This window comes from Parasteatoda tepidariorum, chromosome 9 (assembly GCF_043381705.1).
Source record: "Parasteatoda tepidariorum isolate YZ-2023 chromosome 9, CAS_Ptep_4.0, whole genome shotgun sequence".
Classification (NCBI taxonomy): domain Eukaryota; kingdom Metazoa; phylum Arthropoda; class Arachnida; order Araneae; family Theridiidae; genus Parasteatoda; species Parasteatoda tepidariorum.
In genome coordinates this window covers 64,269,529-64,294,238 of record NC_092212.1, presented here as the reverse complement: position 1 = coordinate 64,294,238, position 24,710 = coordinate 64,269,529, and the positions used below count along the sequence as shown (strand labels likewise).

Genomic DNA, 24,710 nt, shown 5'->3' with positions numbered 1-24,710 from the left:
ATAATAAATATTCATTTCTAAATAATGAAAAAAAAAGACTACAAAATCTCAGATACATTGCCTTATCAAATAAGAAAAGTACATTGAGATTATAAAAAAAATGGCGATATTAAATAATTTGCTTTATAACTGTAAGATGAACTTCAATAATTGACGAAAAAAGCTGTATTAAAACAAAATTCTAAATAGAATGATAAATATTTATGCTTAGTACTTACAGTAATGTTATGCCTTTGCTTAAATTTAGCCAACCAGCCATTAGAGGCTTTAAAGTCCTGTAAGCCCAGGCATTCCGACACTGTTTTTGCTTTTTCTCGTAGTGAAGCTCCATTTACAGAAATATTTCTAGCTTTCATGGAACAAAGCCAATCATGCACTAATCTGTCCATTTCACACGAGCCATTTTTTCGAAACTTTACATTTTTGGAATATTTATTTGAATTAGTAATCCATAATTTCGTAATCTCTTCTCTGTCTTTTAGAACATTACTAACTTGGTTTTTACTTATTCTGAATCTCTGTCCTAAAGCTCTCAAACTAAGCTTTTCGTTTTCTGCTACGTTGAGTACGTCAACTTTTTCTTTTAATGTTAATCTTTTCCTCGTTGAAGCCATGGCAGTGTCATGTAAGAACATAAAGCAACAATTCTCCTCACAGCCTAGTTCACACCCCCAGCAAGAACTGAAGATAGAAAAATTTCCTTACATACAATCGAAAGTTCTTTTTAAATTAGTCATTCATCATTATCATTGGGTGGTCCAGTCAGCTGACCTTTTCTTTCTCGTTAATGCCCACATCCCCAATTTCACTAAGATAGTTCTTGAATGGTATTTCCCCCTTTCCTGCTATTGTAGGGAATTTTTTGAACGTGAAATTCACTTTGATTACACGGTGGCAGGTTTTTTTTTCCTGGTTCAAAGGGATAAGCCAACTAACAAAGAAAATGTTTACTTTATATTTTACTTCCATCTTTTTGAAACTTCTTTCAGTGTCCCTTAGATAGAGTATCTGTTTAAATAAGCGCATGAAGGCTGAAGGCTTCTATTCAAAAAAGAGCAAGACTAATAGATTTGTCCCTTAAATGGAGGTCGTCCCTTACTTGAAGGGACACTTATATGAAGTACTACTGTAAATACTTAAGAATAGTGCAAACTACTATAGATATAATGCTATGTAGATTTTGAAGAATACTTTGTAATATATTTTGATACTTTACACAGCAATTTGCACTTTTAATTTAATAATGCAAGCAGCAATCTGAATTTTAAGTTTAATATTTTGCACTATAACGTTGTTACTTAACAAAGTAAGATGTAAACTGCATTCGCTTAGCATTAAATTTCAACATTTTGAGCAATAATTTTAAAAAAACTTTTCATAGAAATGTAAGTTTTAATTTCAATACTCTGAAATATAATTTTGATATTTTATACTATCGTAATTTAATTTTTAACTAAAATATATTGCACTATAATTTTAATACTTTACACAGGAATGTAAAATTTAAATTAAATGTTTAATTATGTTACTTTAAACTTTACTCGTACCGTAACATTTAATTTAAATGATTCGCTCAATAATTTTGAAACATTTTACGTAGAAATGTAAATATCTAAATTATCGATGAAATATTCGAAAAAGATTTTAGAAAGAAAAAGAAGAGAGTTCAAATTTCTAGGCTATTGACAATTCTAAAAAATTAAAGCGATAATATTATCCGTAGAAGATAAAGAAACAACCGAATTTAACAAACAAAAACGCACTATTTGTTGTCTGCGCTTTAAAAAAACATGTAATAAGTCAGCAAAATATAGAATACATTTAAAGTTATTCATCGCCTACTTAGAAAGAGTAATTGATAAATTGATTCTTCTCTCTAAAGTAAATAATAAAATCATTTTTTAATTAATAATTTCTTCCGCATTTTGTCTATTATAGTAAAAAAAGAAAAGAAAAGAAAGATTCTAAATTTCTACAGCGGAATGTGAAATTTGTTTTTAATTCTTTATTCTACTATAGATGAAGTGACTCGAATTTTCGATTGTTTGAATTTTTTCGTTTCTCCTTATAAGTTTGAAACAGAGATTTAACTGAAATACTTGTCTTGCCGCAGTCTATTGAAGGAAATTCGTAATGACCATTTTATGTATATCCAACATAATGCACACTGAAAAAATACCCGTTTTTTTCTTGGAATTTCCCCCTAAATTCAAAGGTTTAAAGCAGTTTTGTTGAAAAAACGGTTTTTATAATTTTTTCCTCCTAATCACAAACGGATTAAAACCGTTAGTTGAAATTCTATTTTTGACATGCAGTTTCGCGTTCCGTAATTTAACTATATTTTTTCTCCAATCACTATACGATTATTTTCCATACTTGAAGTCTACATTTTAGCAAATACATTATGGTTTGAACATGGTATAAATAGAACTGCGATTCGACTTTCTTGTCTAATTGATAGTATATTGAAGCGAAATTATCACAAGTTCTTCATAACAAAACGTTATAGCAGCAGTGGCTCGGGAAACAGAGGGCACTTTCTTAAGCACCCAGGTTCGAATCCCAGCGATGATTGGTCGATACAAATTCCACCGACGCTAACATAAAATAATCACATCTAGTACGAGTACAGATTTACTTTGTAACTTACATAAAGAAAACTTGTTCCGATATGTTAAGAGTTTGTTNATAGAAAAAAAAAAAAAAAAAAAGAAAGTTCCTAAAATTCTACAGCGGAATGTGAAATTTGTTTTTAATTCTTTTACTATTGATAAAGTGACTTGAATTTTCGATTGTTTGAATTTTTCTTTTCTCCTTTTAAGTTTGAAACAGAGATTTAACTGAAATACTTGTCTTGCCGCAGTCTATTGAAGGAAATTCGTAATGACCTTTTTATGTATATCCAATATAATGCACACTGAAAAAAATACCCGTTTTTTTTTTTTGGAATTTAACCCTAAATTTAAAGGTTTAAAGCAGTTTTGTTGAAAAAACGGTTTTTCTCACTTTTTCACCCTAATCACAAACGGATTAAAACCGTAAGTTTAAATTCTAGTTTTTGCCTTGCAGTTTTGTATTCCGTAATATAACAAATTTTTTCTCCAATCACTTTACGATTATTTTCTATACTTGCGCTTACATTTTAGCAAATGCATAATGGTTCGAATATCGTATAAATAGAACTGCGATTCGAATCTCTTGTCTAATTGATACAATACTGAAGCAAAATTATCACTATCACAATTTCTTCCTAACAAAACGCTACAGCCGCAGTGGCTCAGGAAACAGAGGGCACTTTCTTAAGCACCCAGGTTCGAATCCCAGCGATGATTGGTCGATACAAATTCCACCGACGCTAACATAAAATAATCACATCTAGTACGAGTACAGATTTACTTTGTAACTTACATAAAGAAAACTTGTTCCGATATGTTAAGAGTTTGTTGAGATAACAGATTTATTTTTGTAGTAAAAACTTGTTCAGACACGGTAAAAAATACCAGAGTGTCTTAATACGGATTTTCTTTTTCGTAATCATTAAGGAAAAAACTTGCTTTTGTACGGTAAAAAACCGTTGACGCCACGGATTTACTTCCTATAAGTTTTAAAGTTTTGCACAACATAACCAGCTGCCAGTTTAAAACTAAAATTTTTTTTGTAAAAGAGCATGAAACATAATTTCGCCAAACGAAAACAAAAAACTTCACCATATGCAGGAAAACAGGATTCCCCCCCCCCATGGTTGCGCATCAATGTTTTGCAGCAACAAACACGGCTGCCTCTTCAACTTATAATATTACATCAAAAATAGTTTTATCAATATGAAAACTGACATACCTCCACGTCTGATTGCGTGCATGAAGTTGAAGCCTCATCTGCGTTTGCTTTGGCTAGGAGGGCCTGCCTAAAAAATAAAAACCTTGAATTATAAAAAGTTAAGCTTGCTGTAGCTAGAATACAAATACAAAATAGTTTAATCAAGATAGTTACAAGAGAAGGTTTAGCTCAGAAATGTTGGATTTGCAGATAAAATATCTGAAAAAAAGTAGCTGTAGGTATGACTCCACATAACAAGTCAACATAATGAGTAATAAAATTCCAGTAATTTCTAATAAAAAATAACATAATGAAATGGGCTTAGACAATATATAATTTTAAAAGAAAAAGAACGAAAATTACACATTAGGGGTCACGAGGCAATAGTATTTTTTTTTAATTGCTATCTAACTATCAACAGATATTAATTTGCTACCTCTAATGCACATACTTTGAAACATCAATTTTGATAAAAAATTCTAAAAATATATATCAACGGCAATCATTACAGAACACCTAGTATAAATAATAATCGCATGCATGAAATGTTGATTGGAACAAAGGGAAGAAGGTTCTACTTATTTAAAGAGCACTACTTATCTACTTATTTATTCTTCTAATTTAAAAAGATCAGACCTAGAAAATGTAGCACAAATTGTAGCGTTTCAACACACATTCTCTAAATAAAAAGTCTTTTTTGAAGGCCTTCAGAAAAAATGTTCAAATTTATACATGCATTTAATCATTATTGTTTCTAAAAAAAAATGATTTGCACTGCAAGTTTCGATCAGATAATAAGGATCAAAATAAAGAGCCACACTGTCACTGGAGTTGAAATATAATATCATGAAAATTGGCAACAACCTTATTATAGTGCTAGGTCAAACCACAATCTTGAATAAGAAAAAAAAAAGTTTATTATGGTGTTTAGTTGAATAAAATATTTTAATATAAATAAAAGAATTAAAACTCTTTTGATTAAAATTAAACCATATTTTTGGAAAGAAGTATATTTATATATTATGCTTTAGTAATATATCTATTGTACTTTGTTACCAAAGCAGTATATCTAATTTTATTTTTAAAACAAGTAATATATATATATAAAAAAAAATTAAAGTCAATTCCGACTTAGGTCAATGAATAAAAATTTTATTTTCGTTACTTTTATTAATAATTACAATCAATATAAATATGTATATACATGACAGAATCACTATATTAAGTGGCAAAATAGAATATCTCACACTAATTTATTCACATATTTCTTTTTCCACTTTATTCCCGCCTTGACTCAGAGACTAGAACTCAGAATGAAAAAAGAAACTTATAACCGGCGATCTACATTACACGCTTCGCCACTGACGGTAATTATTCCGAAATTTATATACTGCTAAATATCTTATAATAGAAGAGAAATTTTATTCTCTCATATAAAACAAAAATTAATTAATTAAATTTAATTAACCCTTTGCTTACGGTGTTCCATATTGTACCATCACATGTGGTCCACATGTTGTACCAGCCGAAGTCAAAAGGTTAATGAATTAATATTTGAAAAAAAAATTATCAACATCAAGTGTCATTCACAACAAGTTTTAAAAAAATATTTGAACAAGATATATAAATATTTATAGGGAGAGAGTGAATTAATAGCAGGAATTGAAAAAATACGAATTAATTTAATTAAAATTAAAAAGCAATACTCTTGTTTATATACATTAAAATAAATATTTCAGCAAATCGAATATAAACCATATTATCTCAAGCATCAAAAATGTAATTTTTATGTAACCATTTCTTCTTCAAAATTTTGTTTATTACGCAATTATGTCAGATTTTTTTTCTTCTTAAAGTTGTTGTTTTATGATGAGATTTTTTGTGTCATATTTAGGTGTTGTTTAAAAGTAAAATATAAAAAATACAGAATTTCATGTTTCTACTGAATAACAAACATAAAAACTGATTAATTACGTAAATAAAAATAACTACAACGTAAAAATGTCAAATTTATTCAAATAATGAGCAGGCATTTACATTTTATATTCTCTGAATACATACAATATATACAGGGTGGTCCCGAATTCATGGTACAAACTTTAATGGTAGGTACAGGACATTGTAACAATGATTTATTGTATAGGAATGTATAGTCACAAGTGACGCGGTGAGGCGTAAACAGGGGAAATAAAAAGAAAGAGAAATGGANAATAAGTAATATATATATCTATAAAAAAATTAAAGTCAATTCCGACTTAGGTCAATGAATAAAAATTTTATTTTAGTTACTTTTATTAAATAATTACAATCAATATAAATATGTATATAGATATGACAGAATCACTATATTAAGTGGCAAAATAAAATATCTCACACTAATTTATTCACATATTTCTTTTTCCACTTTGTTCCCGCCTTGACTCAAAGACTAGAACTCAGAATGAAAAAAGAAACTTTTTGCCAGCGATCTGCTTCGCCACTGACGGTAATTATTCCGAAATTTACATACTGCTAAATATCTTATATAAGAGAAATTTTTTTCTCTCATATAAAATAAAAACTAATTAATTAAATTTAATTAACCCTTTGCTTACGGTGTTCCATATTGTGCCATCACATGTGGTCCACATGTTGTACCAGCCGTAGTCAAAAGGTTAATGAATTAATATTTGAAAAAAAAAAATTACCAACATCAAGTGTCATTCACAACAAGTTTTAAAAAAAAATATTTGAACTTGAGAAGATTAATAAAAAGTATTTTATTAACGAATTTTACAAGTATTTTATTAACGAATTTGAAAATTTGAACAATATATATAAATATTTATAGGGAGAGTATGAACTAATATATAGTTGGAATTGAAAAAATACAAATTAATTAAAATCAAAAAGCAATGCTCTCGTTTATATACAGTAAAATAAATGTTTCAGCAAATCTAATATAAATCATATTATCACAATGTACCCCATTTGCATCAAAAATATAATTTTTACGTAACCATTTTTTCTTCAAAATTTTGTTTACTACGCAATTACGTCAGAATTTTTTTTTTTTTTTTAAAGCTGTCGTTTGTATAATTTTTTGGCGTTGTTTAAAAGTAAAATATAAAAAATACAGAATTTCATGTTTCTACTAAATAACAAACATAAAAACTGATTAATGACGTAAATAAAAATAACAACAACGTAAAAATGTCAAATTTATTCAAATAATGAGCAGACATTTACATTTTATATTCTCTGAACAAATATACAATATATATTATAGCAGTAATACATTGCACACTCATACATATTTGTAACAATTGTATCTATTTAACTAAAAGCCATTTTAATTTAATCAATAAAAAAATTTTTCCTCCTTTAATTACGTGAAAAAGACTAAATAATAAAATAAAGCTGACAGTGTACAAACAAATTAAACAGTAGACATGGCGGACAAAAGATACATGCTATTACAAAAATATAACATGTTACAAATATGCAACACAAAAGTATAGCATGCTACAAATATGCAATACAAAAGTATAACATTTTACAAACATATTATACCTAAGTATAGCATGTTACAATCATTTTAAACTAAAGTAGTTATTGTTCCATTTATACAATAAAAACCACAGTTATATTCTCAAAATTTATAGAAGGCTAAATTTATTTCTGGCTTTAAAATTTCAAATATTATTTGGTAAATAATAATAATTCGACTGATGCAGTGGAGTATGAATTCCTCATATATTTTTATAACAATAAAACATTTTATAACAATATGTAATAAACATTATTTGTAAAACTTACCCATGGAAAAAATAATTTGCATAATGTCCCATTGCATCTATAATATCAGGATTAGTTACTGCAGATATGGCAGCTTGTTGCTTTAGGAGTAATAGTTTTTTTCTCCTGGAAAATGTTTTTATTTTATGTATACAACACGCTATTAGAGCATGTAAAAATTAAAATCTATCTTAACAATAAGAAAAATAATTTGCTTCACGGTAATTTTTTTTCTTCAAGTTATTTCCTTCCATGTAAAAATATTTCTAGTACAAACAAGTTAATCTGCATTAAGTTGGCAGAAAGATGTACGTATCGCACATGTTTCAAACAATGAACCTTGTGTTATTTAATTAAAAACTTCATTAGCTTCAAAAATATAAAAGTAGGAAATACATGTTTTAAGCGCTCAAAGTTAGGAGCCCATTTTCTTTTCAAGACTTGAAAAACAATAAAACGTGAAGATGCAAAAGGTGCCTCGCCCTTATTGCCCATGTTTTTTTCTTCTTTTTTTTAACTATCATACAAAGACTAATATTTAACTTTTTTAATTTGCCCCAGATAATTCGGAATAGTAAACTGATAGGAAATTAAATGTTTTTTACACATAAAAATTACAATTTTCAACTTAAATGTTGTGTATGGTTTGCTTTAGTTCCTTGTACTATTTATTAATAAAATATAAATATGTTGATCCTTATGTATTTTTTCTTCAAAAAATTGGTAAAAGAAGCTGTTAATAAATTTCTGAGTTCCTGTCCTTAAATATTTTAAAAAGGACGTTATTCTCAATAATTAGGTCAATATTGTTTTTAAATAGGTTAAATAGATTTTAAATAGGGAATATTGTTGCGTTCCCGATCGGGTTCAACTATGGAGACGAGGAGGGAAAATTGTACCTATGATTTTAACCCTTTTTACTTAATTTTCACAAAAAAACAACAACAAAAATGATGGTGTCTATTTACTCTATTCGGTCGTATCTATGGATACATAAAAATTACACAGCCGCCACTCAAACTCAATTTGAGATATAAGGCCTGCTATTCTTCTAACTAAATTATGGCCACGCAATTCTGCAATCAGAAGATTTTGATATATAATTAAATAGTATAACATTTGCAATGACCCGTGCAGATGAAAATGTGATAGCTAGATTTGAGAGAAAAATACTGCGAAGCATTTTTGGTGGAATAATTAAAAGCGGTAAATGGTTTAGAAGATCAAACACGGAACTTTACAAAGCATATAAAGAACCTGATGTCATTAAATTTATCAAAATTCAAAGGATTAAATGGACAGGCCACATTATAAGAATGGAGGACAGCAGGACAACCAGAAAAGTTTTCAGTGCCAGGCCAACAGGTACAAGAAAAAGAGGACGGTCAAACCTAAGATTTTTAGACTGCCTGGAAAAGGACCTACAAGTTTTAAGGATTATAAAGTGGAGAACTTTGGCTATGGGAAGAATGTTTCGGCATAGTCTTGTTGAGAAGGCCAAGGCCCATCCTGAGCTGTCGTGCCAATGAGAAGAAGAAGTATAACATTTGCCTGTTTCCAAATTATTTTTTTTACCTTCCACCAAATCAGTTTTTATGACTTCAAACTGTCATATAATTAGATTTTAAATATTTAAAAATTTTGAAAGTCTCATTTGAAATAACATACTCAAGATAAATAAATAAATAAAAATTTCATCAATTAATTGCTTTATAGTTTTGAAGAAAACTTCAAAGAAGTTCTATAAAATTATTAGACGCTATTTCTCTTAATTTTATAAAGCGATCCATCAAGAGTTTGTTAACTACAAAAAACTTGGCAATCAAAGATTCATTTTGTTATCCTGATGGCGAACACAAATTGCAAACACAAATTATGGTAAGATTACTTTCATACTTCTTAATCCTGCAATCTGTTACATAGAGGGAGCAAATCTAACTCATTTTCTGCTAGAACAATCAACATAACAACGCCCTCTTGTGGAGGAGGGCAACATTAAACTTATAAGGGCGAGATTAAGCATTAATAATTAGGAAAAAAAAAACAGCAAGTGATCTAACTCCATGGTTTACCTGAACTACACTTTATTCTATAGTTAAAATTTTAAATTACTATAGGTATAATAGAATTCGCCGTGAATAATTTCTCCCTCGTTATATCACTTGTTCAATAAGAGAACAAATAAAATCAATACTTGTCCAAAGGTTTATAATTTTAAAACATGCTTTTTTCTACACATCATATAATACAAAAAAGGAGCGTAGAATTGCATAAAATTTACCGAACAGCTGAAAGGGCTATCATCCTTTTCTTCAACGCTAGCTTCGAAATTCCCCTCCTCATTTAGACGACTGGATTGCTCATCTGGAACAATTTACATCGCCGAAGTGTAAGGCCGCCTAATTGGCGAGAATCCCTGAAAGATCTTTCGCCAAGGAAGTGGAACTTTTTCAGTGTAGAGGAGTGAGCTGCTTAACAAATATGGGGGGAAACTGAAGGCAAGAAAACCGTTTTCCCAATAGCTTCAATTTCTTGGGATTATTTACTTAAAATATAGTACTTACTTTAGATATTATTTATTTCTGTACTGTACAAATTGAGTTAATTTGCTTTTATTATCTCTTTTTAATGGTATTTATTGTTCTTTTGATAAAACTTATTGCCCGACATCAAAAAAGAATTCGTTGACCCGAAAAAAAATTAAAAAGGAATTTTTTCAAGATGCAATTAGCCTTGCTGGAGACTTAAGTAGAATTTTTATGAATCAAAAAGATTGCTTGCTAAAGTTTTGTTTTCTAGCTTTACTCCTTTTTACGATTTTGGAACCTTCATTAAATTTGTATTCACTTGGATTGATCAAACAAATATAAATACAAAGATGGCCGAAAATAAACTTCAAACAATGCATATAAAATAAATATTATAATATATGAATGTTCATTTGCTGATTTTTTTAAAAATTATTATTTATTTGTTTATTTTTTTAATAATTATTCTCATCTTTGAAGGAAAGGAAACCTTTTTCAGCCATTGAATATTAAATAATTTATTTCGCAACACTTCTTCCATATTATTATCTATTTATGGAAATAATCGATTTGGCAAGTTAGGCATTCATGTCTTAAATACGTTATTTTATTTCAAGAATGAACTTTGAACTTTTTGAGTTATGATTATTTTTGAAATTTTTCCTTAATTTATGATAGCTTGTGTAATTTCGGAAAAATCTGTAAAACATTTTCTCGTCGACATAACGTTACGGAGCCTTTTTCTTATGGTGCGGACCTTTATAAGGACGCCATACCATAACCACAGATAAAAAAAACCGGAATTGGCACTTTGGGGGCGTCGCTTTGAGGGAGGAGAGAATTGAAACAGTGATATAGAGCAGGGGTTACATGAGGCCGGGAGCCGCAATTAAAAACACCAGTCAAATGGCGGGCCGCAACTTTATCAAAATTTTATATAAAACTCTTTTATGTTTAAAGGAAAATTAAATATTACTTACTGTCAGATTTTTATCAAGTTGTACAAAACGAAAGTATTGAATTACAAGTTAAAATAAGAAGTAGATTTTTAAAAATATTTAATTGTATATTAAAAAATTCAGGCTACAATAACTTTAATGTCCACCCATGTATTAAACGGTTCTAGGAAAAAAAGGAAGGTGCTAGCAGTTTTGAGGGCTAAAGGTGGTCATACATGTGATTAGCAGGGTGGTCATAATGTAATAGGTCTTCAGTGTATATATACAGTGGAACCCGTTTAAGAAGTTCCAGTTTAAATAGTTTTCCCGTGTAATAAGTTATTTTGAAAAAAAAAAAAAAAAACCGAATACCATAATGCTAAATTCACCTTTATATAAAGTTTTTTTCTTCTTCCCGTTTAATAAGTTTTCAGGCGCTTCAAATTTTCTTCATTTTTTTTAAACTTTATATTGAAAATGTGTTATCTAGTTTTACCTTTCACTGACAAAAACAGGTACATGGACTATGCAAAATTAACAAAGACCACAGTTCTTCCTTACTCCTCCATTACACAAAAGAAGGTGATTCATAGGGAACAGGTGTGAGCAAAGGAATGTGAACTTTTAGATGAACAATGAAACTGATAAGAATGTGGGGAATCACTTCGACATTGTGTCCACTGTAAATGAAAATCGGAAAGCTTGACGACGCATTTACTGCACTACTGTCCGCACCCCTTTAGTGACTGATGCGAAAGATACATCAAAACATTTAGCAGCATTTTGTTGGTAATTTTCTTAGTGTGAAGGTTCATCTTGGTATATCCAAATCTTAAATATCGTAGAAAAAAACTTTATTATTGTTGGAAATGTCCTGCAAAGGCCTTGAACGTAAAGCACTATCTATTGAGGATATAGTGAAAATTTTGAAAGCAGTTCTCAATTAACAAGGGTCCAAGAAAAATTTAAATCACCCTGTTACTACGCTATTGCTAAGAAAGACATCTTGAACTCTTATTGTTCCGGTGCATTCCAGGAAATAAAAATAGTGAAAAGAGGAAAATACGAAGATGTTGATGAAAAACTGATAATATGGTTTAAACAAGCAAGATTCTCGAACATTCCTGTTAACGGAACTCTTCTTAGAGGAAAAACCTTTCAGAGAATGCGGAGAAATTGAATATTGATTTCACGCTCTACAATGGATGGATACATCCGATGAAAAAACAAGCTGTATTAGTTTATAAAACAATTAAAGAAGATTGTAACAGCGTTTATTTACGAGAAGTTGAAGAATGGAAAGCTAAAGAAAATAATGCATGGAGTCCCTCCGCGCGGAAGAAGTGAAACTTCGTAATGTGGAAATGAAAATAGGAAGGGGTAGAAATTGATTTTTAGTGAATAAGACAAACTTTATTAACATTGCTTGCAATTCACAATTGATCGCATCTTTTAATTATCATTTTCGAGTGGAGAAATATCCAAATCTATTACATTTACAATGGGATTATGATAACTAAAGTATGATACGAAATGTTTGAGTTCTCTTTTTTCAATATTTCTTGCAAAAACTGCACCAATGGCAGTTCCCCCTTTGGTTGTTGAATAATTCCTACCATTTATCATTTCCAATCCAAATTTGTCTGTAAGGAAAGTTAATAATGTTTCAGGTAACGGGAAATTCACATTAAAATCTCCCGCAAGGATCAGAGGTCGCTCTTTACCATGGTAGCGTTAAACGTTGAACGCAACCTTGTTGGAAGTCGCATTAGAAGTTTCACTTCAATTACTTGAACTTATTCCCAGTCATCAACCAAAGGACATTTTTAAAATGGATGAATGCGGACTATTTTTCAGTCTTTCACCTGATAAAACTTCTGACTTAATAGGTAAACGCTGCCATGGAGGTAAAAGCAGCAAAGAGCATTTGACAATTTCAGTTGGGGTAATAGTAAATTGCAGATACGTTTTGTTAACAATCAGTATAATTAGTCGATAACTAAATAACATTATAACAACTCTTTTAAATTGTATTTATCACGAGGAAAAAGAAGAAAAAAACTTACTTTTTACGCCACTCTTTGAATTTCTCTCCTCTGTTCACTTTCCTCTTAGCAGATAATCTAAGTGCTCCTCTAACTTGATTTTTTCTGTATCTTGCACTCATAATAACATATTATACTATGCAATTCTATTGCATACAATTCTTCATATAGGTTTGGATCTTTGCATATCTATTTTGTATTCATTGTTAAAATTGCACGCGTATACTGAACTTAACTTTATACGCAGTTTACTTTTTAAAAGGAAAAGAAGAAGAAAAGGAAGAAAATAAAATTATCAGAAAAGAAATTAATCTTATTTACTCTTTAATAAATGTAAAATTGATTAAATATCTTTATCTTAAAATGTTTTAATAAAATATTATACTATTAACAATAATACAGCAACAAGGTAATAAACAAAACAGCAACAAAAATAAAAGACGAATTTATTTTTAAAGCGTTTAATTATATTAATAAAAAGATTTAAGATAATTAATTAGTTAAACTGGTGTACATGGATTCAGTAACTTTTCATTGCAAAGAAAAAGTTTCACAGGGAAGAAAAAGTCCTCAATCCCAACTCATTCTCAAGAAAGAAAATGGAATAAATAAAACTATTTTCAACCACAATCGAAGACCCCCCAAAGCTATTTAACCCCAAAACTATTCAAAGAAAGTAAAGAGACTCTCTTTCATATACCCCCCCCCCAAAAAAAAAGGACTCCCCAACTAGAACTTATACTTCTATTGGTAAATGAAGAGAGGACAGGCGAAAAGGCGTGGTTTAGGCTCTTTTCGCTAATTTGTTTAGTATTTTTCTTTGATGATAACATATTTTATAATTGAAGAAAATAATAACGAATTATTTCTTTTAGAAGCTTGAAATGTAAAGTACGTGTATGTGATCTCAAAAATAACGATTTACTGAATGAATTTTGATTAAAAAACGGATTTCTGTAAGATAACTCGATTACTGATGTTTCAACTCCATTAATAATTTAAAATTTATAGTTGAAAATAAAAGGGAATCCGCTGAAAATTTGAGTAAACTATGAAGTTTCAATTGCTGAAAGAACTTTTTCAAAATATCAAAATGCAAAAAATTTTATTTGCAAATGAAGCTCTCGTAGAAAAAGCATTAGTTGCTGGCACTGAGATTGCGTTCTCTAAATCTAAGGCAGGTTTGTGAGATACTTAATTACGCTGGTACGAACAGCCGACAAAAGATAGAGCCGTACACAGGTTAATTATGTATTTTTTTAAACATTTTTTATTGCAAATGCCTACCTGTGTTAACATTTCGTCAATTCGGGCAATTTACGGAGCAGATTTCCATCATCAGGCTACCGAAGCAGGAGAGCCATCCCCTCTGCAGAGGATCAACATTGTGATGGCATGTCTTCGGATCATCCTCAGGAATGTTTCCCAGACCGGAGCCAATAGCTCATTGTGCAACTCTAGCGCGATGCAAATAAAATACCTACCTATTGTTTGCCTACAGTAAGAACTCCCCCTGCCCCAAAATCGGAGGCCGTCTGCTGCTATAGAAACAAGAATAGCTCATTTCAGAGAAGGTAATTCCATTTCCCTCTAGAATTAACAAAATAGACGGAAGAAATAGTTTCCCTTTCTTTCGTAGACCAACCCCACACCCCTACTTGAAATAGTTGTAACTCGTTACCATAGTCACCGCCACGGGTCCAGACGAATGGCTAGGGAAGTTCTTACTTTAGACAAACTATACAAACTTTCTTTAATACCTCACTATCTGAAAATTATATAAAGAGGAATTAAAGTATTTTTATAACTTTTGTTCTAATCATAACATCTTTGACAGTTGCTCTCATCGGGTTTCAAGTTTTCAAAATCAAGTTTTTTTCCCTGTCATTTATAACTTCATTTGCTTTATGGATTATACTACGGAAGAGTAGGAACAATACGATCATCCCAGCTAGGCCATGTATATTAGTTTTCATCTGGCAATCTGGGCTTCGAACAATTTTATGCTGTTAAATATAATTGACTTACTTCTGACTTGTAAATTGACCAGCCGATCTGATGTACTGTAATGGTTTTAGGGCCCTGGCTCTTACCCGGCTCATCACGTGGGAAACTGTCTTCAAACACGGCAAACTTGATGACACTTCAATTGAGGGGGACATTTTGGCTAATTCCTCCCTGGAAAATAGATAGTTTGACATACATTTAGGAAAAAAAAGTAATTTACAAATTTTTGTTTTTAAAAAATTTCGTTAAAATTGACTGTTTAACGACAGCTATGAAACAAAAAATAAAATACCTATTATCACAGTATCTATACGAGAAAAATAGATTCAAGTTACCTATCACCACAACTAACCCCTTTGGGCCAGTAAAATATTCGAAACCTTGAATAGCAATGACAAAATTTTTCGAAATTCATATACTCTGAAACTATTCGATTGATTTCGTTCTAGTTTTGTATTTTTTTATTTTTATTTAAAACTACTTACTTTAAAATGAAGCAAAGATTTGTAAACCTTAAATTTCGAAATATTTTCCATTATAATTTTCAACATAATTATAATTAAAAAAAATAATAATTTATAAAAAATTTATTTTATCGTGGAATTATATTTCACTAAACGAATTTTAAAATTTTTTGCGAAAATATTTTGATTAGCTCCTGCCGAAATAAGCAAAACTAAACATTAAATGATCTAAACTTTCGGCAGCACTCCTGACCAAACTGTTGGGACTATATTTTCAAATTTCAGCAATCCCTCCCCTCCCTATTGAGAAAAAAACATGTTGAATCAACGAAATTACATTTTTGCGCATAATTTGTTAACTTAAAATATCATATGTACTAACTAAGTAGCATATTTCAAGCTATGGCCTCAAACCATTAAGTTTGAGTTGATAATCCGATCATTCGATCAAAAGTTTTTCAGTGTGTCAACTTAATTCTATTCATTTATTTTTTTACGCACTGTACGTTTACTTACGGCACTTAGTGTACTACCACCAGCTGGACTCACATTTGCGAGAACAGTAGTTCGAATTTAGCCTCCGAATACTTCCCGTGTAGTAAATGGTGAATGGTGCACGTTAAATTTGCCGGATCACAAAGTCCCCCATGTTCCTATAACAAATCAATACCGCTGGGAGTACTGAATTGGAGATTGATTTTTCCCAGGTTCAGGTCATAATTACAATCAGTGGAAGAATGAATGAAGGTACGAATGGGTCTGCTTGATAAACGGTTGTGACGTATGGGTGCGACAGAAGTCGAATTCTTGGCCATAGATGGCGCCACTGGAAAACAAGAGCATTCGCACCCCATCTGCCTTAATGGCAAATGACAACAATATTATAATACCACACTAGGTAGAATGCAGATTTTTTTTTTAATTTCCAAAAAAGTGAAAAGACACTAAACAACTTAGGTCCATTACTGTATTTTTGCCGATTATTGATTTAGTTTCCTTTAGCAGTATACCTATAAAGTATAGAATAACAGAAAAAATAAATAAATGGCTTACCTGCAAAGCTTGGAAATCGGCTCAGACAATTCAGTTGCACATCTTCTCTTCAACTTGTTGTAGAGTGTCTTTTTTGCAACTTTATTTGTGTTCGGCGCATGCGTGTGCTCGCCAGATTTCGTTAACAAACCGTCTTTTACCACTATTTTCGCTCCGCAATTCTTTTCGCACTTCCAGTATGTTGTATTTTTATATTTTCTATTTATATTATAAATGTAGTCCTTATACAACAGCAAATACCCGCTACGGGATGATTTAATGTAACTTATTTCAGACATTTTCACGAGACGAAAAGACAAAATGCAACTTGGAAGTAAGTAGTAATGGTAGATGAACTAGAACTGCAGACGGCTACAAATTAAAAATGGTTGTAGTATTAAACTAGAACTATTGTTGACGGCTACAAATTAAAAATGGTAATAGTAGATGAAATAGAACTGTTGACGGCTACAAATTAAAAATGGTAATAGTAGTAGATGAACTAGAACTGTTGACGGCTACAAATTAAAAATGGTAATAGTAGTAGATGAACTAGAACTGCTGACGGCTACAAATTAAAAACGGTAGTAGTTGATGTACTATAACAGTAGATGGCTACTACTTAAAAATAATCGTAGATATAACTGTAGATGGCTACAATTTAAATATGGTTACTAGATTTACAAGAATTGTAGATGGCTACAAGAATTAGTGAACTATGTAGTAGAATTAAAGTAAATGAAGAAAGTAGAATTGTAGATGGTCAGAATAGTAGAATTGTCAACCTTCTTAAAATCATTCTAACCCCCCAAAACTATACTATCCCTTGATTTGAGGAAAAGGGGGAAGCGTCGTAGCAGGTGTTTCAGCTGAAGAGTGATTTACATAGAGAGAACCAGTCCCCCTTCCCTTGTTGCAAAGAACGTTGTCACGTAATTCCTGGAAGATTTTCCCTCCAGTAAACCCTATCGCCAGTCTTTTACTATGGAGGTGGATTTCGGAGCTTTGTTTTGAACAATAAAATTCAATAAAAATGGTCGGCATACGGCTGTTGGGCATACGGCTGTGAAGAAAAATTCATAGGCCTTTCACATTTCACAAATAAGATTTTTATTCTTCTATATTCAATTTTAAACATTTATTTGTAATTTGTATGTTAGGACATCAGGATATGGAATGAATTAAATTTGTTTTTAATAAAAAATAGCTATTATTTCTTTATATTAATAGTTAACATTTGTGAGTATTTTCATTACAATTTCATATTGATATAAATATTTTGATATTTTTACTGCTTTTTCGATGAAACACATGCATCGGATTTGGCGCATTTTTTTTCACGCCAATATCTTGCAAACAAATCGCTTTTTGAAGTTATACTTCTTATGCGACTTCCAACAAGGTTAAACGTTTAACGCTAAATTTTTCTTGGCCGTGAAATCACGTGGTAGGATCCAGTTTTCCCTCATTCATTTCCATATTGTTTTGGTTCTCACTAGCATAGAAATAATAAAAGTTATAAAAATATTGTTTTTCTATAAATATTTTTTTAGTTTGTTTTGATACACATATANTTAGTGATAATGCGTTATTTAAACTTAATATGAAATACATGTAACAAAATTAAAATAACTTTTTGATTTACTTCTATTTTCAAACTTATACAACACTTTTTAATAAAAATATTTACACAGTAAAACTTAGAGTTTAAGAGCACTAAATGAAAAAAAAACAATTTCCCCCGGGGTTTTTCAAATAGAACCCAATTTTCCCCTGGTTTTTTTCTACAAAACCCAGGCGGGTTGGGTTTTTTTCTAAAATAACCGTGTTTTTTCAAACCCTGCTGCAATATAGTTAACATTTGTGGGTATTTTCATTACAATTAAATTTCATATTACTATAAACATTCTGATATTTTTACTGCTTTTTTGATGAAACACGTGCATCGGATTTGGCGCATTTTTTTCACGCCAATATCTTGCAAGCAAATCGCTTTTTATATTCGCTCTGTAACTTATAATAATGCGTTGAAATATATATATATTTTTTTTAATAATTTCAAGCGAATTTAATTACATATTTCAGTTGTACAAACTTAAAAATATATATAAAAGCACATTTCCTGTAGTAAAAAGATTTTGGATCAAAAATGAAATTATCTTTTAATAAATTCCGTTATTAAATAAAATTTACTTTTTTTTATTATTTAGAAAATAATTTTGTTAGATAGGAAAAATTGTTTGGATATTCATATTTATTTAGCAAATTTCATATATATATATATTTAGCACTGCACATTTATTATTCAGGAAAATATTAACTAGGTAATTATAGGTTCTATTATTAATAATAGGCCCTATTATTAACAAATTATTATAGGTTGTCAAGAGTATGGCTATTTATTATCATTATATGTTGTTGTTTTTTTCGATTTCTGAAAAAAAGGGAATAATTCTCCTTTGGGTCATCAATAAAGTTTTTTTAATATAAAATTTTAATTATTAATTAAGTCTAGAACTACAAATGTTTCAAACAACAAACAGATAGTATGTTCTTATAAGGAATTTTGCAATACTTTTTTTTAAAATAAAGAAACAAATAACAAAACCAAAATTTGCTACGTTTAAATACTTTTATCATTTTATGTTAACTCACTAAAATGTTAATTGTATGCATTGGTTAAAATTATTTAATATCGCATGGCAGGCAAACTAGCAGCATTAAATAAGATTAATAGTAATAAATGATAAAGATAAATATTATTATTTATTTTAAAAATAGAACATTTTGTTTTTATAAGAAAAATTATCAATTGTGAATAATACTAAAACCGTAAAAAAGTTATGCAAAAGATAAATTATATATCCGTGTACATATTTGAGTAAAAAAAAAAAATTGCTATTCAAGTTGTCCTGTTAAAAAATTTTTTATTATTGTACGCAATCTCAGTAAAAAAAAAAAATGCAACTATGATTAAAATCTATATATATATTACTCTTACACGGCGATAAAAAAGCCTCATTACAACTCTCCGAATGGCAACGCTAGAAAATCAACCAATAATTGCTGCTAAAAATGTCACATGGCAAATGTCACATCAGGTGGCTCAACATATAGCGCTTTTAAAAACGGAAACAATAACCAGAGTGAGCATTATCAGGTTGTTCTATTCAGATTCATGCCCTAAAAACATGAAAATATTTAATTTAAACTCAATTCGCGATCGCAACGCTCGAGTACGCCGTCTAGCGGGAGCCTGTAAATATCGGACATTAATTTATCACGTTTTCATTTAGTTCCATCAAAGTCATTGACTGAATCAGACGCCATTTTTTAGCAGCAAATAAGAAACAAAATTTCCCTAAGGAAAAGGCCGAAGAACTTGAAAAAAATCTCCANGCCAATGTTTGCAAACAGATCGCTTTAATTTTCGCTCTGTAACTTTTATTGATGCATTAAAATAATTTTTTGTAATAATTTCAAGCGAATTTAATTATACATATATTAAATTATTTAATTATATATTTAATACATTTCATGCAAAAAATAATTTTTTGGATCAAAACTAAAATTATCTTTTAAAAATTCCGTTATTAAATAAAATTTATAAGCCGAAGAATATATTTCTTATTATTTTATTATATAGGAAAAATTGTTTGGATATTCATATTTACTTAGGAAGCTTTATATTTATTACTGTACATTTATTATTGAGGAAAATATTAACTAGGTTATTATAGGTTCTATTATTAATAATAGGTCCTATTATTAACTAATTATTATAGGTTGTCAAGAGTATGACTATTTATTATCATTATATGTTTGTTTTTTTTTCGATTTCTGAAAATAAGGGAATAATTATCCTTTTGGTCATCAATTAATTTTTTTTAATATAAAATTTTAATTATTAATTAAATCGAGAACTATAAATGTTTCAAACAACAAACAGATAGTATGTTCTTATAAGGAATTTTGTAATACTTTTTTTTTAAATAAAGAGACAAATAACAAAACCAAAATTTGTTACGTTTAAATACTTTTATCATTTTATGTTAACTCACTCAAATGTTAATTGTATGCATTGGTTAAAATTAATTAATACCGCATGGCAGGCAAACTAGCAGCATTAAATAAGATTAATATTAATAAATGATAAAGATAAATATTATTATTTATTTCAAAAATAAAATATTTTGTTTTTATACGAAAAATTATCAATTATGAATAATACTAAAACCATAAAAAAGTTATGCAAAAGATAAATTATATATCCGTGTATATATTTGAATAAAAAAAAATTTTCTATTCAAGTTGTCCTGTTAAATTTTTTTTATTATTGTACGCAATCTCAGTAAAAAAAAAATGCAACTATGATTAAAATTAATTATAATCGCGTAATTTATAACTTAGGTTCAATTCTGTTTATATCTCAGATTCAAAAAATCATTATTTTTATTTCATTGTTTGATAAAATCATATTTAAGTAATGTTATTAGCTTTTTATAACTAAGCAATTAAAAGTAAATAATTAAATGTAGTGTGCATATTATAAAGCATTTTGATTTGAAAATTTATCTTTTGCAATCACGAATAAAATTGGAAATGCATTCAAAACAAAAATAAAAAGGAGAGAAAAATCTTCAGGTTCTCTTAAAAATATTCCTTCACGATTCGACAGCCAGCTATGAATTTTTTGCCAAAAGGTACCCCCATCTTCGAACATGTTTTCAGAGCCTAAACAATAGACTGGCTATCTCTACCCTAACCTCTAAGGTTATAATTCGCTACCATAGTCACCGCCACGGGTCCAGACGAATAGCTAGGGGAGTTCTTACTTTAGCCAAACTATACAAATATTTTTCAATACCTCCCTACCTGAAAATTAAATAACGAGGAACTAAAGCATTTTTATAACTTTTATTCTAATCATAACTTCTTTGACAGTTGCTCTTTTAATCTTCATCTGGAAATTTGGACTTCGAACAATTTAATACTATTAAATATAATTTACTTACTTCTGACTTGTAAATTGACCAGCCAATCTGATGTCCTGCAATGGTTTTCGAGCCTTGGATCTCACCCGGCTCAACACCGGTAATACTGTATTTAAACACGGCAAAGCTGTTAACACTTCAAATGAGGAGGACATTTTTGCTAACTCCTCCCTGAAAAAATAGATAGTTTGGCATAGATTTAAGAAGAAAAAAAAAGTCATTTTTAAATTTTCGTTGAATTTTTTTTTATTTTTAATTTTGCTAAAATTGGCAGTTTAGTGTACCCTTTCTAAATTTTTCGTAAATTGTTAAATTTTTCGTTACTGTAAAAAAATTGGACAAAAGTTAAATATCACAACTAGCTGTTGACACCACTAGTTTTTAACTGTTAACTCTGCAAAAAATAGCCAATAGAAAAATATGTAATCGTAAATTTTCATGGCTAGCTTTGATTTAAAATAAATTTTTTTGAAATTTTCGTTTGTTGCAAGACATTTTGCATAAGAACGCATACCCCCGCTTAACTGTTCCCGTACCACTGGGGTTACGCGTACCGCAATTTGGAAAACACTGCCATAAAGTATATAATAACATAAAAAATAAATAAATGGCTTACCTGTAAAGTTTGGAAATCGGCTCAGACAACTCAGTTTCACATCTTCTCTTTAACTTGTTGTAGAATGCTTTTTTTGCAACTTTTTTTGTGTTTGGCGCATGCGTGTGCTCTCTAGATTTCGTTAACAAACCGTCTTTCACCATTAATTTCGCTCCGCAATTCTTTTCGCATTTCCAGTATGTTGTATTTTTATATTTGCTATGTATATTATAAATGTAGTCCTTATACAACAACAAGTATCCATTACGAGAAGATTTAATGTAACTTATTTCAGACATCTTCACGAGACGTTAAGACAAAATGCAACTTGGAAGTAAGTAGCAATGGTAGATGAGCTAGAACTGCAAACGGCTACAGATTAAAAATGGTAGTAGCAGATGTATTATAACTGTAGAAGGCTACAACTTAAAAATAATAGTAGATATACTATAACTGTAGATGGCTTCAATTTAAATATGGTAACTAGATTTACAAGAAATGTAGATGGCTACAAATTAAAAATGGTAATAGTAGATGTCTATAACTGTAGATGGCTACAACTTAAAAGTAATAGTAGGTACTATAACTGTAGATGAGTACAATTCAAATATGGTAACTAGATTTACAAGAAAAGTAGATGGCTACAAATTAAAAATGGTAAAATAATGAACTAGAATTGCAGATGGTCACAACTTGTAAATGGTATTAACTTAACAGTGACCTATAACTATAGAAAAAGTTTTTATCGCCCTTTTTAAAATGGTTCTACCCCCATTCCACCCAAAACCCATACTATCCTTTGCTTTCAGGAAAAGAGGGAAGCTTCGCGGGAGGTGTTTCAGCTCGAAACGACAGAAATTTTTTTGTCTTTTTGTTGTACAGGGGGGCGAAGTGTGGGATAACATGAGGGAGTTTCTCTACCCCCTGTAGAATGATCGATGCGAACTGTCAAAATGAATGAGTAGAATTATTAGTTAAGAAGATGGATAATCTTGTCTTTTCGTAAAAAGGAAACATACAAGTAAAAACGCAAATGTGATGTATATTGAAAATACTTTAAAGTAATAGAAAATTGGATATGAAATTATTTTTCTTATTTATCCATTCGTTTTATTTTTATTATTATGATTAAGAGACTTGTGAGAATGAAATTTCAAACAATTTTACTTAAATAATAAATATTCAAAATAAAAATTATTTACTGTAAAAGGATTTAGGAGGGTAATTTTTTGGAACTAAAACAGTTACATAAGTACGGGGGGGGGGATGAGTTATAACACAAATCGGTGACAGTTATGATTTTCTTAAAAATTCATCGAAATGATATGTGAATTGCTTATTTTTGCTGACAGTAGAAGAGAAGAGTTGAAAATCGCCAAAAATATGCTTACGTAATCATTGTATTAATATCGACAGTTTTCCGTCGCCAATACGAACATACAACCGATAAGTGCCAAAATTAGTTATCACATCGTCATAAAATATCGATATTTATCTCTTTTTCTTTTCAATTTAACATTTTTTAAATTTTTTAAGATTTATTAATATTTTTATTTTCCAAATAAACATTTTCAGCTCGGAAGTAATATAATACAATATAGTATTCAAAAATCCAATATATTTAAAAACTATAGCTATGTATAATATTCACGATATTATGTTTCGTTTGTTACATTATCCAAAGTGATCGCGATATCATCGATTTCGATAATTATAGTCATAAACTCATAAATAATGGTGGCGATATTTTCGCTCATACTTACTGTTATCATCAATGATCCTGATAATATCGTCTTTCATTCACCTTAGGTATTATCGATACCTGGTGACCCAGTATGTAAACCACGATCTGTCTTTGTACACCGGAATGTCTTGACAAACTTGGCTTCAAGGTCTCTTATCGATAATTACCCGAATTAATATTTAAACGCTAGTAAGCAACAAAACTTAATCCAAGATTTGTTGAATCTCTAGCACAGGAGATAGAGCGTTCGCCTCCCAACGAACAGGCAGGCCCAGGTTCGAATCTGAAGGCGGCCGGTTGGTATGAATTCTGCTCCCGGCTCGCACCGACCAAGTGTTGATATAAAATATACTCAATGTTAAGGCCTGTTTAGACGATCCAATTTCTTGGACAGAGATGGATTGATATTGATGGAAACTTGTTTTGCTTTGAGCTTTGATAGTGTAAACAAACATCCAAGAACTTGGTACAACTTCTTGGACGATAGTAGAACATGTTCTACTTTCCATCCAAGTTTTTTCTCCCTTAACCAATCAGCTTCTTAGGTTTGGTGACGTCAACAATCGGGCAGCAAATTATGTCATTTTGTTGTCTGTTTTCATATATTTTAGTCTAAATAAATTGATCTGTTGCGGTTTATTTGTGTTATTATGATTTTATTTGAATTTATTTAGTAATTTTAAACTTATGTAAGTATTATTTTATAATGTTGAATATGAACAATGCACATGCGCAAGTTTTTCTTCTGACCAATCAGTGACATTCAAGAA

At 29.8% G+C, this 24,710-nt stretch overlaps 1 protein-coding gene across 11 annotated transcripts in view; it reads right to left on the bottom strand.

Moving 5' to 3' along the window:
* LOC107450690 (serine-rich adhesin for platelets) overlaps positions 1 to 24,710 on the bottom strand; it is a 54,888-nt gene that overhangs the window by 17,226 nt on the left and 12,952 nt on the right. For 4 of the 11 annotated variants that reach the window (XM_043050549.2, XM_071185058.1, XM_016066584.3 and 1 more), the window contains 4 exons: positions 21,623 to 21,772; positions 15,133 to 15,282; positions 7,615 to 7,719; positions 3,838 to 3,904 (listed from right to left, as the gene is read on the bottom strand). In XM_043050549.2, coding sequence (XP_042906483.1) covers positions 3,838 to 3,904; positions 7,615 to 7,719; positions 15,133 to 15,282; positions 21,623 to 21,756 — 456 coding nt within the window. In that variant the 5' untranslated portion in view covers positions 21,757 to 21,772. Of the gene's footprint in view, positions 1 to 3,837; positions 3,905 to 7,614; positions 7,720 to 15,132; positions 15,283 to 16,628; positions 17,717 to 21,622; positions 21,773 to 22,217; positions 22,660 to 22,813; positions 23,095 to 24,710 lie in introns of those variants that run through there. The other 7 variants (XM_071185056.1, XM_016066558.3, XM_043050546.2 and 4 more) reach the window with 7 other exon arrangements.